Consider the following 16,882-nt stretch of genomic DNA (forward strand, 5'->3'; position numbering starts at 1 on the left):
TGTATTTCAGGACAGCTCACCTCTTGCATCCCTGACCAACTGGGAAGCAGTTACAGTGACATCAGTAAGTGTTACTAACTCAATAGGTTATGTTTAGCATTATTGTAATTCACAGAAAGTTTTTACAGAAATTTCTTCAGAGAATCTCAGATGTTTAGCAGGATGTTTATGCTGCTCTTTGGTTCAGAAAATCTCACGTCTGTGTCCCTCTAGGATCTGGGGGGGATATCTGGGACGGACACCCCGCTGTCTGCGGCCGCGCTGGACAGCGACATCGCCAGCGTCAGCACGGTGGAAGAGTTACTGAGACACCTGAACCCGTTCACCTGGCAGGAGGACCTGGAGCAACTGTACACACAGACACACTACTACAGACCGCGAGCTTACCACACCGACCGCAAACACAAGCGTGAGTCTCACACACACGTTATGTTTTTGTGAATTGTGGGGACTTTCCATAGGCGTAATGGATTTTACACTGAACAAACTGTATTTTCTATCCCCCTACACTACCCCTACCCCTAAACCTACCCATCACAGGAAACATTCTGCATTTTTACTTTCTCACAAAAACATCATTTAGTATGTTTATAAATCCATTTACATTGTGGGGACCACTGGCTGAGGTGATCTCAGGTTTATATTACTTTGTGGGGACATTTGGTCCCCACACTGAATATAAACAAGTACACACACACACCACAAAATGTCAAACACATTGTCAGATAACTTCATAAATCTAATTTTGAAAATAGAATTTGAATATATTGATTTGGAGAGAATTAGATGATCCTGAGAAATAAAGTATTGTTCCATCAAGGTCCATAAATTAAAGTTAATCTATATAATTTATAGATATAATTAATAATAAAGTTAATTTATATAATTTATGATTAATAGAGTGCCCCAGGGATGACGCGTTTTTGTAGGCCAACCCGGAAGTTAGCGGCGCACGGGTTCCCTCGGTTGAAAGCCTATGCATTTTTCCCATAGACTTTTGGAAAATCGCAGAAAATAAGCTCTGTGTTTAACAAAGGGTTATGACACACGTTTTGTCTATCAAGATAATCTTTACAAGTTAACACGACATTTATAGATTTTGAAGCCTAAATAAAGGCGTCAAATATAAAAGGCTAACAGTAGGCTATAAACGGACTACAGCACACCATGGTCGCGGATCAACGTCGTCACCACCAAGCTTCCTCAAACTTTATTTAGAAAACAACTTTATTTATAAACATGCTCGCTGATTATGATCTGCGCTGTTATGAATACTTATCCACTCTCTCATGAGAAATGCTGTCCAAATGTCCCGTTTTTAGTGATGACGTCTAAAGTCCCCGCCAAAGGAACACTCTAAAAAATGCTGGGTTAAAAACAACCCAAGTTGGGTTGAAAATGGACAAACCCAGCGGTTGGGTTAAATGTTTGCCCAACCTGCTGGGTAGTTTTGTTTAAACCAACTATTGTTTAAAAATTGCTATATGGCTAGCTTAAAATGAACCCAAAATTAACTTTAATATTTTATTAATATAAATTTAATAGTTTAATAGTTTATTAATATAAATTTATTAATAAGCAATTTAATAAATGTTTATTGTTTAATAATTATTCATTGAACATTAATAAATGTTCATTTCCAACATACTTTGGGTTAATTTTAATTAAGCAATACAGTAATTTTTAAACAATAGTTGAGTTAAATAAAATTACCCAGCAGGTTGGGCAAACATTTAACCCAACAGCTGGGTTAAAACAACCCAATTGCTGGGTTTGTCCATTTTCAACCCAACTTGGGTTGTTTTAACCCAGCATTTTTTAGAGTGAAGTAGTCCCTTTTAGCAACTTGTTAGCAACCGCCGATTTTAAGACACAGTAAAGGTTTAAAAAATCACAAGCTGGTTATAACTGGTGTGTTTTATGTCATAGATCAAAACGTGAAAGTATTTAGAGGCTTTCAGGCGATTTAGCAAAAACCCATTCAAAAAACCCATAGACTTTATGGCGTTGGAACCGGAAATCCTAAAATGCTAACTCGCTTCTGGGTTTTGCCTACAAAAATGCGTCATCCCTGAGGCACTCTATTGATTTGTTTATTGATTTAGAGTAAATTAAAGGATTCTGGGAAATTAAGTATTCTTCCGTCTTGGTCCATGAATTAAAGTTCATTTATTTTATCTTTAAACATAATTAATTTATTGATTTGGAGTAAAATTAGAGGATTCTAGGAAACTGTACACACACACACACGCACACACACACACAATTTATTATTATTGAAATATTATATACATATGTAATATACATTTTCTTTAATTCATTTGAATTCTTGAACTATTGTGCCACTTGTTTCAAGAAGTCTCTGGTGTCTCCTGAATGTGTCTGTGAAGCGTCAGCTCAAAATACCCCATAGATCATTTATTATACCCTGTTGTAAATGCCCATTTTTGAGTGAAAGAAGTGCATGCATCTTTAAATGCAAATGAGCTGCTGCTCCCCGCCCCCTTTCCAGAAGAGGGTGGAGCCTGTACAACTTGTGCATGGGATACTCTGCTAAAAACTAATTTTGTTAAAAACTGTTTTGATTATCATCTCTATCATGATCACACTCATTTGACATTGCAGTTCTTCATCATCATGAAAGATATTTATTTGCATGTGTTTTAAAGCCATATCAGTTTAATCTTCTGATATGTGCTTTTCTGAGCGCACATATCTGAATCACGCGCACAGAAAGCTGCCTGTCAGACAGAACGTCCCGTGAGTATTAAACTAAGTTTTCTTTTATGATTTATTGCATTTAAACTGTCAAAAACACACAACGTTATGTCTGTGAACATAAACAGCAGGGAAAGAAATCACATGTGTATATTATATCTGTGTATTAAAGTGACAGCAGCGTAATATAAAAAAAGAAAAACAGAAAATCACTCGCTCCTGACTGAATAACTTTAGTAGCTTTAATAAAGATACATTTCTTACTTGAATGCTGCTGTTAAATGCTCTGGTGAGGAGATAAACTTGGTGGACTGTGTACAGCTCACTGAGGGGAGGAGCTAAGCTAATAGGGCGGAGTCAATCATCAGTCATGGGCGGGGCTTCTGAAATCTGGAACCCCTTGTTTGGATAGAATTTATGATTCATGGAGATTATAAGAAAAGTAATAGCTGTATTTTTACCATTATAGGCTGATTGTTTATACTCACATCTGTGTTCAAACACTTTATAAAAGTGAATTTTGCATAATCGGTCCCCTTTAAGGCAGTAGAAACACTGTATTATATTCACATCCTGTTCAGGAATTGAATTATAAATATAAAAGCATTCACAATTCAGTTCTGTATGGCACACACACACACACACACAGACACACACAGAGACAGGCGCCGTTAACCATTCACTGAGTTTTTATGAGGCAGACGGAGGTGATTTCCTCCTGTCTCTTCATTTATACCTCCCTTCCTCTCTGTCCATCCAGAACAGATTGTGATTATGTGAGTCATAAATGAGAAAAAAAATCCAAAACGGCACACTGGAATGTTGTTCACAACGTGTACACACACACACACACACACACACACACACACACACACACACACACACAATGACCTTGCAGCCCTGATAAAGTTAAAACATTGTAGGTTTTGAGTAACTTTGCCAAGAGGAAAGTATGTGTGTTAGGGTTTGCACGACTCGTTTTCACTACTGCACAAAGTGTTCATCAGGATGTAGTTTTCTATGGTTTAGCAGTCCGTAAACTCATCCATCTCGGTCTCTTTCCCTCTCAGTTGATCTCGACCGTCTCTACGATGACGTGAAGCAGTACAGCTGCACTCCGCGCAATTTCTCTGTGAATCTCCGCGAGGAGCTGAAGGTGACCAACGCCGTGTTTTTCCCACGATGCCTCCTGGTGCAGCGCTGCGGGGGAAACTGCGCCTGCGGCACCGACAACTGGAACTCCTGCAGCTGCAGCGCCGGAAAAACCGTGAAGAAACTACACGAGGTATCCCACGATGCACTGTTCGATAAATAAACGGGTTTCCCCAAACACTCCCTCCATCTGCCATTGGCCAGTCAAAAATATAGTACCGCCCCCAAACTCACAGTATCAACAGGAAAGTAACAGAATCAATGATGCAAACTTCATCAAATATGAAACTGATTCAAATTCTGCAAGATGATAGTTTCATTATGTTGATTCAGTTCAGTTCAATAAATCGCTCCATCAGTCGTGTGTGCGCTCGAGCTCTGGAGACATCGCGGTTCTTGGCTTATTCTGAATCAGATATGAAGACTCACACTGACTGGACCAGTGTTGATTCAAGTCAGATTCACAAATGAATCTTTCAGTGCGATTCACGAACCGATTCAACAGATTCACCGAAAAGAATCATCTCGTTCACGAATCGGACATTGAGGGGGGTGATGATTTCTTTAGTTCAAAATATTGTGGGACAATATGTTTTTATGAGTAAAAAGTACAATATTATGCTTTGGAATGTAAACGTTTCCCAAAATATGAATACTTGGTAGCACTTAATAGTGATGGGCAGATCGAGGCTTCGTGAAACACTGAAACAGTTGAAGCAAATGTGGCGTAATGATTCGAGGCTTCGAAACAATCTGACACCCGTCTCCACGGTGACCCCTAGTGGTCAGAACAGTGGAAATGCAACAAACATGCATTAAAAATACCCTTTAACAAATGTATTGCAAAAGTTTTTTTGAAAGTAAAATCAATCAAATGGAATTAACTAATCATCTAATAAGATTAAATATAGAGTGTCTGTATAATATGTTCTTTTATCAATTTTAAAGGCTTGTTTCTTTGTTCCATGGCTCAAGCTAAACAGGCCAATAAGAGATTAATAACTACCATTATTAATTTTAATTATTCTAATGTCTAATTAAAACATCTACAACTGTATAAAACTGATCAGAGATCAGGTAAAACCATAGGGTAAAGCCCTAGACGCTTGTTCAATAGTTCTCAGTGAATCTGCATGCTTCATGGGCTCACTTTATCATCGCCCTCTATTGGTGAACCATTGAAATTTCGAAACAGTGATGACGTAACGAAGCCTCGTTTACTAAAATCACGTGACTTTAGCAGTTTGATACACGCTCCGAATCATTGATTCGAAACAAAAGATTCATGAAGCATGAAGCAGTGTTTCGAAATCGGCCATCACTAGCACTTAATTTTACAGTGTCCTTGTCACACGTTACATGCACTTATTATAGTAATAACATTAAATTATGCATAATTACATGCAACTTAATCTAAAACAAGTCCTGATCCTAATTTCTATTAACTACATGTTGTTAATTAATATTACTCTAAACACCTAAAATAAAGTGTAACCAAATACTCTAAAAAGAAGTACAGATACTGGAGAGTATAGTAAAGTGAAAACACTACTCAGGTGTTAACATGTCAGGCTGTTTTACTCTTCGACATGAAGTTTTGAGCTCTCGCTTCTGTTTGTACTGCAGTATGATAGAAATGACATGTCTGCTACTGCAGGCATGAAATGTGTCAAAAGTGGCGTTAGGTTTTTCTGTGGAGTTTGAGCAAGTAAAGTGTGTGTTCCTCTCTGTCCTTATCAGCTCCAAACACACACACACTGAATACTGTACAATGTGTGCTGAATCTCGTGTATCTCTCCATCCATTTGCTTTCCATTATCCTATAGCTCACACACACACACACTTTATTTTTCCCTGACTGTCTTCACTTTTTTTTGTCGTCTGCTGCTGTTTTCCTCTGATCAGTTTTGACCAATGTGACATTTGTTGTTCTGAGAGATTATCAGCAAATGACACATGAAATCCACCGAGACACACAGCAGTGTTTCATCTGAACTGATGACAGCAGTGAAGTGTGCCGTCTGTCTGTCTCTCTGTCCATCTGTACTGTCTGTCTGTTTATATAATATCATATAAAACACCATTTCTATTCGAATTAGAATATTGAATTTCAATAGCGGTGCAGGAATGTTGGATATCAAAAAGAAAACTGTGATTGCATGTCGGTTTGTGTATGAAAACCTGAATAATGTCTGCTGCACATCAGCTGTTCTGTTTTAAAGGTGCCCTTGAGTGATTTGAAAAAACATTTTAAATTGTTCCCTGATATCTACATAGAGGGTATGTGGCTTTTTTATGGTCGAAAATTGTCCAGATATGGTTTTACAGCTCCATTTATAACCCCACAAATAGCCCCTAGAATGAAAAGGTCTGTTTTTGCCTTATTTGGAAGGCTCATGAATAGTAATATGGTGCTCCGCTCTGATTGGCTGTTTCACTGTTCGGCTCCTTCCAGTAGCTCACACTGATAGCGAACAAATCTGTACTGTACGGCGTGAACGATGGAGAGTTTTGGTATTCAACCTTATATGTTTGAGCCTGTTTCTGTCAAAGATGCAGATGTAGAGGAACAACCAATTTTGTTGCGATTGGCCATGGACGTTTCTGAGTGGTAAGTTTGTCTTTATTTTCAGTATGAACCTGCAAAACGTAACTGTTACGTCAATGGAACTAGCATATAGCGTTAACTTTACACTATAACTCATAACGTCAGTATTTGCAACTTTGTTTTTAGCATTGTAAAAAAAATTAATTGTAATAATGTGTCGCTGTATGGTTTTACAATGATAGCTTCTTCACTTTGCAATAACAACTCTAAACAACGAACGAAAATTTGTTTCTAATATATTGACATTACCGATATGATTTTAAATTTGATTTATTTAGCCAATAAACTTACATAGTTAGCTTCGGTGTAATGTATTGTTGGTTAAATATAGGTCAAATTATAATTATATCCGACAAAAGAGAATTGGCATATGTATCTACGGTTATGTTATAGATTTATATAACAAAGACAGTAATAAATTTTAACCTCACCGTTAATAGTAGTTACGTAAACTTTGCTATTTGTTACTGTACTAGCATCTTGCATTGGATCTAGACATCACTGGGTACATGGTCGTTAATGTTGTTAGCTCACTAAGAAACTTTACATTTAATCAGAAATAGTTTCTACAGCCAAGATGTGGATAAAAGCACTACTTACTGCTTGCGGGAATATAGTTGGAATTGCCCCTTTCTTCAGTGTCAAACGCTGAGCAAAGCCTGCTTGATATTGTCCCAGGTTAGAAAAGCTGTCCGCGGTGAAATGGGCAGAGCAAACTAACAACTTTGAGTTAAATTGTTCCGGTATCCGGTTATAGATAAACATCAGCCATGCCTTTTGACAGTTTTTTTTCTGGAGGAAGACTATGAAAAGTTTTCACATCCCCTGCACAGCCTGGAACATAACATTTATTTCCATGATCTGCCATTTTCACTGTTATCCTCGCTTGGCTTGTTTCTTCACTCTGCCTGCAGAACTTCCGATGATTCCGCTGGGCGGTTCCGCCTGGCCTGGATCATGAGCATATGCAAATATTGGGGCGGAGTCCCCGACTGTTACGTAACAGTCGGTGTTATGTTGAGATTCGCCTGTTCTCCGGATGTATTTTAAACAAATGAGATTTATATAAGAAGGAGGAAACAATGGAGTTTGAAACTCAGTGCATGTCTTTTCCATGTACTGAACTCTTGTTATTTAACTATGCTAAGGAAAATTCAATTTTTGATTCGAGGGCACCTTTAACTCTATTAGCTGAATACATTGTAAACAAATTATTAAATTGGACGTATTATGCCCCTTTACACAAGATGTAATGTAAGTCTCTGGTGTCTCCAGAATGTGTGTGTGAAGTTTCAGCTCAAAATCCCCGACAGATCATTTATTATATCTTGTCAAATTTGAGCAAAAACACACCGTTTTTGTGTGTGTCCCTTTAAATGCAAATGAGCTGCTGCTCCAGAAGAGGGCGGAGCTTTAACAGCTCAACAACAACAAAGCTGGAGAATCTCACGCAGCCAAAATGACGAAAGTGTTCAGCCTTACATTGTTCAAACCGGAGTCGACACTGATGGAGAGACTCAGGAAGAAGTTACAACTTTTAGACGTTTCTGAATGGTTAGTGGATAAATTGATGTAGTTGCTGTGGAGTTGATTCAACTCATCCACTAGCATGTGCCGTCATGTTCATGTTTTGTGTTGAATTGACCCTCGTTTGTGAAGCAGTCCGGCGTAAAATGACGGCACGACAACAACACTCGGCTACAACAACTCTTCCTCTTCTCTAAAGCAGCCCAACATGGCCCCGCCCCCTTTGTTGTGTGTTCTCGGGGGCGGGGTTTATGTAAATTTTAGGGTTTCTGATGTCACTAACCCAGGAAGAAGCTCGTTGTAGTCCTTAAACAGTGATTTCTGTAAAAGAAAATATCTCTCTTTGCATTGAACTTTGAGCGTCGTAACTTTGCAGATGTTGTTTATGATCAAACAGCAACATTACACACTAACTAAAGTTAAAAAAGTCAAATCATAATCAACCACCCCTTTAACACAATCAGACACAGAGACTTTAATAAAATTTCAACCTGAACTCAGTCTGACCCAGTTTAGTGTTGATGATCTGAGTGAAGCCTCATGGGATATTCGAGGCGTTCTGGGTGTTGTAGTTGCTGTAAACACTGGCTGACATCAGCATGACCCGGTGATTGACAGCTGTCACAGAGCTGTCAGGAAACGTTCACTGTGCTGCTGTCGTGTAGAATAACAGACTGTTACCCACGGCAACATCTGCTAAATGTGATTGGCTCCGGCTGTCAGTGCTGACTAATGCGAGACCACCACAACCACACACACACACGCGATATATGAGCTTCAGTACAGAACATAAGAGACATCCGGAGGTTAAAGGTCAAGGACAGATATCGATTGGTAAGCAAATCAATGAAGACAAATCGAACAATAAATCTCTTTTACTTCCTGCCGTGATCAAACTAACAAACATCGAGGCTCCAGAAACACCTGCATCAGTTCGGTTTAGTTATTTTGATGAGGAATAAATATTGTGACAACATTATATACAGTGACTGTAGTTTACAGCACGTGTTGCCTCATATCAATTAGCACAGAAAATAATTTAGATTTGTATTTTTAGAAAGCAGAAGTCAAAGTTACAGTAATGCATCTAAACCAGGTCTGCATTATGAAGGATTTAAAAGCACAATGTGAAGATAAATATATATATATATATTACAGTCGGCATGAAATCGATTTTCTGAATGCATGTTATAGACCCATCTGTGTATGTTTTTTTTAAAACGGTAATTATTAATCAAAATGACTGGATCTTCAGACTTCTCCAATCATTTATTCTTCTTAAACCCCAGCCTTTTGATTCTAATAATGTATTAATAAATGTTTACCTTAACTAAGATTAATACATTTTCATTGTTCATGTTAATTGGAGTTGGAAATGGAAGTTGTCATTTATGCAACAAAATAATGTTGATCACCACAGATTTTTTGACTTATCCTTTTTATTTATTGCTGTTGAATATATATTTAATGTTAATATTTAGAGGCCAAGCACCTATTGTAATCGTTAGCATTCTTCTTATTATTATTCTTCTGCTCTGGAAGTCTCTGGCAGCCCATAGAACCGCTTGTGGGAAAATGATCAAATTTGGCACACTGATAGAGGACAGTCTGAGCTGTCACCATAGCAAATTTGGAGTCTCTAACTCAATCTCTCTAGCGCCACCACCTGTCCAAATTTGCACTCATGTTTATGCTAATGACTTTTGAACCATTAGGGCTAGAAACAAAATTCTTTTTTTTTTATTTTTGTCTGATTCCTTGGCGATTCGAAATTTCGTCATTTTTCATCATAACTTTTCCGACATTTCGAATTCCTTCTAGATGAGTTGTCCGATTTTCGTGAAAATTGAACCACATCATCTTCAGACAATGGTGGCAAAAAGTTATGGAATTCAAGTCGATGAGTTGCTCATAATTTTTGAATAATTTGCCCAAAAATAATAAAAGTTAGATTCGGGGCAACATGCCGAGTCCAATGATATCCAGTTTCCCATGTCTGCCATTTTGTGCGTTGGCCATTTTGAATTTTGTAGAAAAATTCTGTAGTTTACAAAGGCATAAACGCATAGTTACGAAACTCGGTATGGGTCATCAGCATGACGCCCTGAAGGAGTCTGAGAAGTTTTGTACCAGCGCCACCTAGTGGTGAATATTTTTACATGCTTATAACTTCGGATGTGGTTGACTTATTTTCATGGGAGTCATCTCCTTAGACTCCTGAATCCTTGCCGAGTCCAACGATACCAAACTTACTAGGTTTCACCTTATGGTTTGTGTTTTAGCATTTAAACAACTTTCGCAAATATCTTCGAAACCGCTATTCTGATCGAGATGAAACCACGGTAGGAAAATCGGAAACATAGCTTGCTGGCTATATTTTAATGCCTAAATGTCAATTTTGATAGTGGCAAAAAAAAAAAAAAAAAAAAAAAAAAAAAAAAAATGCAATCATAGTTGTGCAGGGTCGTTTTTTTTTTTTATGTGCTCATATATATATATATAAATGTCTATAACTCCTAAACAAAATAAGATATTTTCACCAAATTTGACGCACTTATGTATGGCATGCAGGAACAAAATAGTAGGCTAAATTGTGCGCACAATTTACTATTTCGTTCCCTCGATTTACTAAAACGTGCGCACAATTTACTTGTTCGTAACGAAATAGTAAATAGTGCGCGCGTTTTGGTAAATCGAGGGAACGAAATAGTAAATCGTGCGTATGATTTATTTATTTTTTCTTGCATGTCATGTGCGAGGCTCCGTACTTGTGTATGGCCGCACTCGGAGGACACAAAAAAAATTGACAGGATTGTGCCTCTTGGTGGCGCTATAATAGAACAAAACATGAAACTGTCACTAACTGCAATACAGTATTATGATGTAAATTGCTATATTTTAAGAATGCATCGGTGTATCATTACGAAACTCAGTATGTGCCATCTGCACCATAACCTGAAGGTACTCAAAAAGCTTCAAGACAGCCTCACCTTGTGGTCAAAAATTATAATGAAATTAAAAAAAAAAATGCTAATAGCTTTTGATTAATTAAGCCTATTGTCATTTTTAACACATTCGAGTCAGATCCTCTTCAGACTGTGCTGACAAAGAAATTATGGATTTTGTGTCCCGAGATGAAACCGCTTTCGCATATCTCCGCAACAAATGCCAAAATGACTCTGAGGCTGTATCTCTGCAATGCTTTGGCATATTGATGCCAAACTTTGCATGTGTCTTTGTCACCTCACTCTGAGCTCACCACATCAATTTGGTCACAGTGCCACCTATTGGTTTAAAGTCATAAACCATTAAATCAAATTATTAGTGACTGGATTTGATTTTTCAGTTATGTAAAATGATCTTAATATGTCTTTAATTGCTCATTGTTGCAGTCAGTCTGATGCTCCCAGATTACCCCGTTAATTGCTGCTTGCAGCTATATTTTTTATTATAATTTTTTATATATATAATTTATTTTTGTATATTCTGTTTCTATATTTGATTTTTAAATATGGCTTTCATAGTTTAAAAAAAGATCTGTAAATATTTCATATGTGTGTGTTGTCGTCAGGTGCTGAAGTTTTCCCCGGGTGCGAGTTTCTACAAGAAGAAAACACACGCTCGCTGGGTTCTGGAGGAGATTTACCTGCAGCATCATGAGAGATGTGACTGTGTGTGTCAGTCCAGACCGCCGCGATGAACACACACACACACACACACACACACTCACACACACACGCTCACACACTGTCACTGCACTCCATTCTGACGTATATTTTCAGGTCATGCCTCCATCTAAACACAAACCCTTTTGATAACATAAGACACACACAGCGTTGGGAGACTTTGATATGTAGCTTTCTCTGTTTCTGTTTTATTCTTGATGTTAAATGTTATTGTGTCCAGTAAAGTTCTTGCCAATGGAATGTAAATGAATATTAATGAGGCTTTTGCTCTCTGAGACCAATCAGAAGTCAGAGCTCCCTGAGGGGGCGGTTCCTCCTCCAATCTGATCTAATCCCGTGTTATTTATTAAAAGAAATGTCTTTGTCTTTTTATAACTGTGATCATGCTGTCGCATGTGGGTTTAGTTTTCATATTCTCTTTGTTGTCTGATCAAAGGTCTTATTGAAGTGAATCTCATAAAAACATGTCCAGTTCACCCTAAAATGTAAAGAAAGATAAATAAAGAAGCCTTGTTTTAGGTCTGATTTTACAGTCTGATGATTCTGTAAGTTTGTTGAGAGAATTTCTCATAATAATGACTTACCTTATCGTGCTAATGAGAAACTCTCTCATAGTTATAGCTCAGTATTTTATTAATTCATAATTATGAGAAAGTTTCTCAGTTTTATGCAGTAAAATTTAGCAGGGGAAATCTATGACTCATAATGATGTGAAACTGATAATGAAATAAATGTCATAAAATAACTTTCTCATTATGAAATGTTTTCTCAGAATAATGACATCAATGCAATTAATGTAATAAAGTAATTTCAAGTATGTTAAATCATTTTTACGGGAATGATTCTCAATACATATTAGAAAGTTGCTCATATTTATGATAGTCATTATTATGTGTAATTTTCTTATGTCATTATTATGATTTAGAGAATTATTTTATTTACTCAGCAGAGACAGAAACATTACTGTATTTTCTGACATTTTTATTCTCAAGTTCTCATTACTCAATATTTTTACTGCAGCAGGAACAAAAATTTAGCAATTTAATTTGATTATTTAACTCCGCATGATGGCAGTACATAAATATTACCATTATGTATAAATATTTTATAATTTAATCTTTTTTACATTCCAGCATTTTTCCCTGATAGTACAATTTAAGATTTATCTTAATGATCCTGCAAAGTCTAGCAAAATATTTGTATTTATTTTTGGTGTGAAATATCACCTGGACATGTTCTTGTCGGATATCATGACATGAAAACTCACACAAATGAAAACACACATGACATGGTCTGTTGATGTTTCATCAGCCAACTAAAGCACTTACACAAAAACACAAACTATTATAATTGTCTTGCATAGCCTATTTATTCAGAGGTGTGGACAGATGACATGATGTTCTCCGTCTTTTCTCTCGCGTGCGATGATCCGCTTCAGTGGCGGTCCCGGACTCTCCTTTATCTCCCTGTAAATCTGCGGGGTTCCTCTGTTCCCTGATCGGGCTTTAATTTACCGGCGGCGCGGCCCTGCGGGACTCGTTCATTCTGCTGTGGTTCAGCGGGAGCGCCGCGCCGCAGGGACGGATGTTGACAGTGTGGATTTAGCCTTTAATTACGAGGCTTTTAAAGCGCTTTTATTAAACTTCAAGACACGCAAAATGAAACCAATGATTCTCTCTCCTCTCTCAAAAGCAGTCTGTGGAGTACGTTTTACGCCATTGATTCTGCCAGATAAGAGTCGAATATGTTGTCTGTAATCAGCCAGACCAGTTTTCCACATGTACTGTGTCATAAAAAGCACCACAATAAACGAACTCTGTCATGTTTATCATAGTTGTGTTTGTCTCTTTGATATGTAGAATATGGCTCCTTAAAAACCAGCAACAAAGTTTATGGCAATTTCAGAGAGGGCGAGAGGCTAGCAATAGCAAGCTAGCCAGGGTTGCCAGGTTTTCACAACAAAACCCACACAATTGCTCCTCAAAACTAGCCCAATCACATTTCAGGGGGGTCCCACGGTAAAAATCGCTTTCCAGGAAGCAAAATTTGCATTTTTGGCGGGGCTCCCCTGGTAAAACTCGCATTCCAGGGGCTAAATATCACGTTAATTTGGGTCGATTCAACCCGCGAACATGAAAAACAACCCGCGGCAACAGTGTAAAAGTAGCCCAATTCCGTGGGAAAACCGCAGACTTGGCAACACTGAAGCTAGCTTTGAAAACATGAGACCCCACCCTCCCTTCACAGCGGCCTTTAAAGCCACGCCTCCTCCAAAACACATGAACGCGAACAACTAGAGCAGATTCTGAAAAGTGTTGCGAGACGAGAGATGACGTTAAATTACCTCATGTCTCACAATGAACGTAACTTACAGAGCTCTAACTTGTACCTTAGCTCCACATGAACGTCACGGGCTGCCGTCTCATAACAGAGATGTTCACGAGTCTTTTATCTGGAGTCTGAGTCAAGTCTGGAGTCTTTTGTCACGAGTCCGAGTCGAGTCTCGAGTCATTAAAAAAAAAAATTCTCATAATCAAATCCTATATTTTATCCTAGTTGTATTATATAGACAAAATTATATGATCTTTCTATAATCTGTTTTATTTGAAATTAAGGTCATATGATGTAAGGGATAATGTACATCCAGTTTGTTGCTTTATAATCCATTAAAATGTACAAAACAGTCATCCTGGCAACACGAGTAGTCATTTTCAATACAGTCACTAAACGGACACAAGATGGCGCCAGTGAGTCACGGTTTGTTATACGGCAGTTTGTTAAACAGCTTCGTTGATATTGACTACAGTCATTATCAGAAAATATCAAACTTCGCAATGTTTAAGAATGTCAATTGAAAACTCTACACGTTGATTGTGATACATTAAAATATGAGCTTTAAGTAAAAAATGGATTAGCATCTCTTTCTATCTCTCTCTCTTATGGACACACATTAAGAAATAGAAAAGCTGCAAATAATACAAAAAAATTGATAAAACGTAGTGCTAGGTTTAAAGTCTAGATTTTTTTTTTTACAGGCTGGCAATTCAAATGAGCCATGCAGCTACACCACAGTATAATAGCTAGTTGTGAGTTAATGTGATTAACCTTTGTGAATGCGATGTCTCATAAAATTTGATGATGTTGTTCCGGTGTCTTTAATTGTTTTCCCACATTCTGTGCGTCTAGCTGATCTGACGTGATAATAAACCCAAACGAAAGAACATATGGCACGGTGGCTCCCGTCATGTTGCATGGGACTCTTATTATGACATTTCGGAGTTTATGCGCACAAACATACGTAATCAAATTCTATGACAGGCGTCCAAAAACACGTAAGGAAATATGTGACGCAGATATTATAAAACCATTTAAACACAACACAAATTCTTTATTTATTATATCAGTAGTTAAGGGTAAAAGACTCTAACTCGAGTGCCCATCTCTGTCTCATAATTGACCCTTCGCCGGGAGTTTGATTGACAAGCGATCTAACCAATCATAACGCCGAATCGCCATTTTGTCTGATAAAGCAGTCAGGAGTTAGAAGATTAACCTCGGTGGACTTGAACTTGAAAAATTTGGGGGTAAAAAATTTTGTCCCGGGGGGTAAAATTTGCGCTTTTGGCGGTGTTCCCCTGGTAAAATTTGCATTCCAGGGGTTAAGCATCATTATCTGGGGTCGCTTCAACCCACGGACATGAAAAAAAACAACGGCGGCAATGGTGTTAAAGTAGCCCAATTCCACGGGAAAACCTGCCTTTAACTCGCGTTCATTATCACGGAGCAGAACGATTGCGAGCGCCACCACACAGCCGTAATGAGCGAGAAACACATTTTTCTTTGCGTCCTAAATTCCGAGATGGACCGTGGCGTGAGAAAACATGGTGGTAAACTGAGTTAAATGACAATAAACTAGCTAAGTTGCATGTACAAAATATCATACTATTATGCAATACATAACTATTCACCTTTATCAATTAAATAAAAACCTGCCAAAACACACCAGATGCCGTCTTTATTCATCATTTTGTATTTTATTGCACCTGACCAATGTTATTTTAGTATCGATTATATTTTTTGTGAAGATTTTATTTAATTTTTTCATTTTCATTTTAGTCAAATCTTTATTGTGTCATTTTTAAAAATGTACTTTATAAAAACACACCTTTGTTCCACTTGATCTTCACAACCCCTCACCCAGGCAGACTCTGTGATGACTGCTTTCCCCACTGAGAATTATCTTTTTCTTTTATCATTTTTCTTATTTATCATTTTGCTCCTCTCATACACTTCAAAGACACTTGAGAGACGGTGCCTGCTAAGAAAAGTACAGGCTACAAGAAACAGACATGCACTCCCATAGAAATGCAATTCTGACAGCTCTGTCTTTTTATATTGTATAGCGTTATGCATGCCTGATGATTGAACTACTAGTTAACGTAGCCCCATCAAAATAATCACCGTTTAAGGACTCACACTTTGGTGGACATCGTCTCATAGAATGCAGTCTATGTTTGTTATATTTATTAGACTATAAATAGACAAACTTTTGGCTTACTCCAAAGGAATTTTCCCTCTTGAGAATTGCACCTTTCTCATTGGTCAAGCCAAAACTCAAAGGTGTGACCTCTGTGGAACTTAAAAGCCGACACAAAGTTCCCTCCTCTCGCTCTGAGTGTTCCCGACTGCTGTCCGTGTGAGACCTCACCTGACCAGAGCCTCATCAGTCAGCCATGCTGCACACAGCACAAGTTCGTTGTCATTTCTTTATTCAACACAGAAGATACCGATTGCAACTTCAGCACCCTCGGACCGAACCATCAAGAATTTCTCCGGACTTTAACGTACCATGAGTACAGATGGAGTTTCTGTCAAATATCTGTCATTAAAGCAGGTATCTAGGCGGCTGAACTAAATGATCAAGACCACATAAAACGCAGTAAAGCATACAACATTAAAAGGAAAACCTAACTATCCATGAAACACTGTTTATAACAAACTCCACAGATGTTATGTTAGTAATGCATAACGAGTAGTTCATCCACCTAGAACAAATTAGAACTTAAATAATTTAGTACAGAATAATTAACATAAGCGCTTTCATGTTTGCTATACTTGCCCCACTGACTTCCATTACTGTAAACAGTCTATATTATTTTCAGTGGTAATAAACACATCTCACATGTTGATG

The 16,882-nt window shown here is 37.8% G+C and overlaps 1 protein-coding gene across 2 annotated transcripts in view; it reads left to right on the plus strand.

Annotated features, from left to right (window-relative positions):
- Positions 1–12,209, plus strand: part of pdgfd (platelet derived growth factor d) — a 33,382-nt gene extending 21,173 nt beyond the window's left edge. For both annotated transcript variants that reach the window (XM_048160944.1, XM_048160945.1), the window contains exons 4-7: positions 11–64; positions 214–409; positions 3,789–4,003; positions 11,577–12,209. In XM_048160944.1, coding sequence (XP_048016901.1) covers positions 11–64; positions 214–409; positions 3,789–4,003; positions 11,577–11,705 — 594 coding nt within the window. In that variant the 3' untranslated portion in view covers positions 11,706–12,209. The remainder of the gene's footprint in view (positions 1–10; positions 65–213; positions 410–3,788; positions 4,004–11,576) is intronic.
- Positions 12,210–16,882: the final 4,673 nt, after the last annotated feature.

Source organism: Megalobrama amblycephala, linkage group LG16, assembly GCF_018812025.1.
Source record: "Megalobrama amblycephala isolate DHTTF-2021 linkage group LG16, ASM1881202v1, whole genome shotgun sequence".
In the NCBI taxonomy this organism is placed as follows: Eukaryota; Metazoa; Chordata; class Actinopteri; order Cypriniformes; family Xenocyprididae; genus Megalobrama; species Megalobrama amblycephala.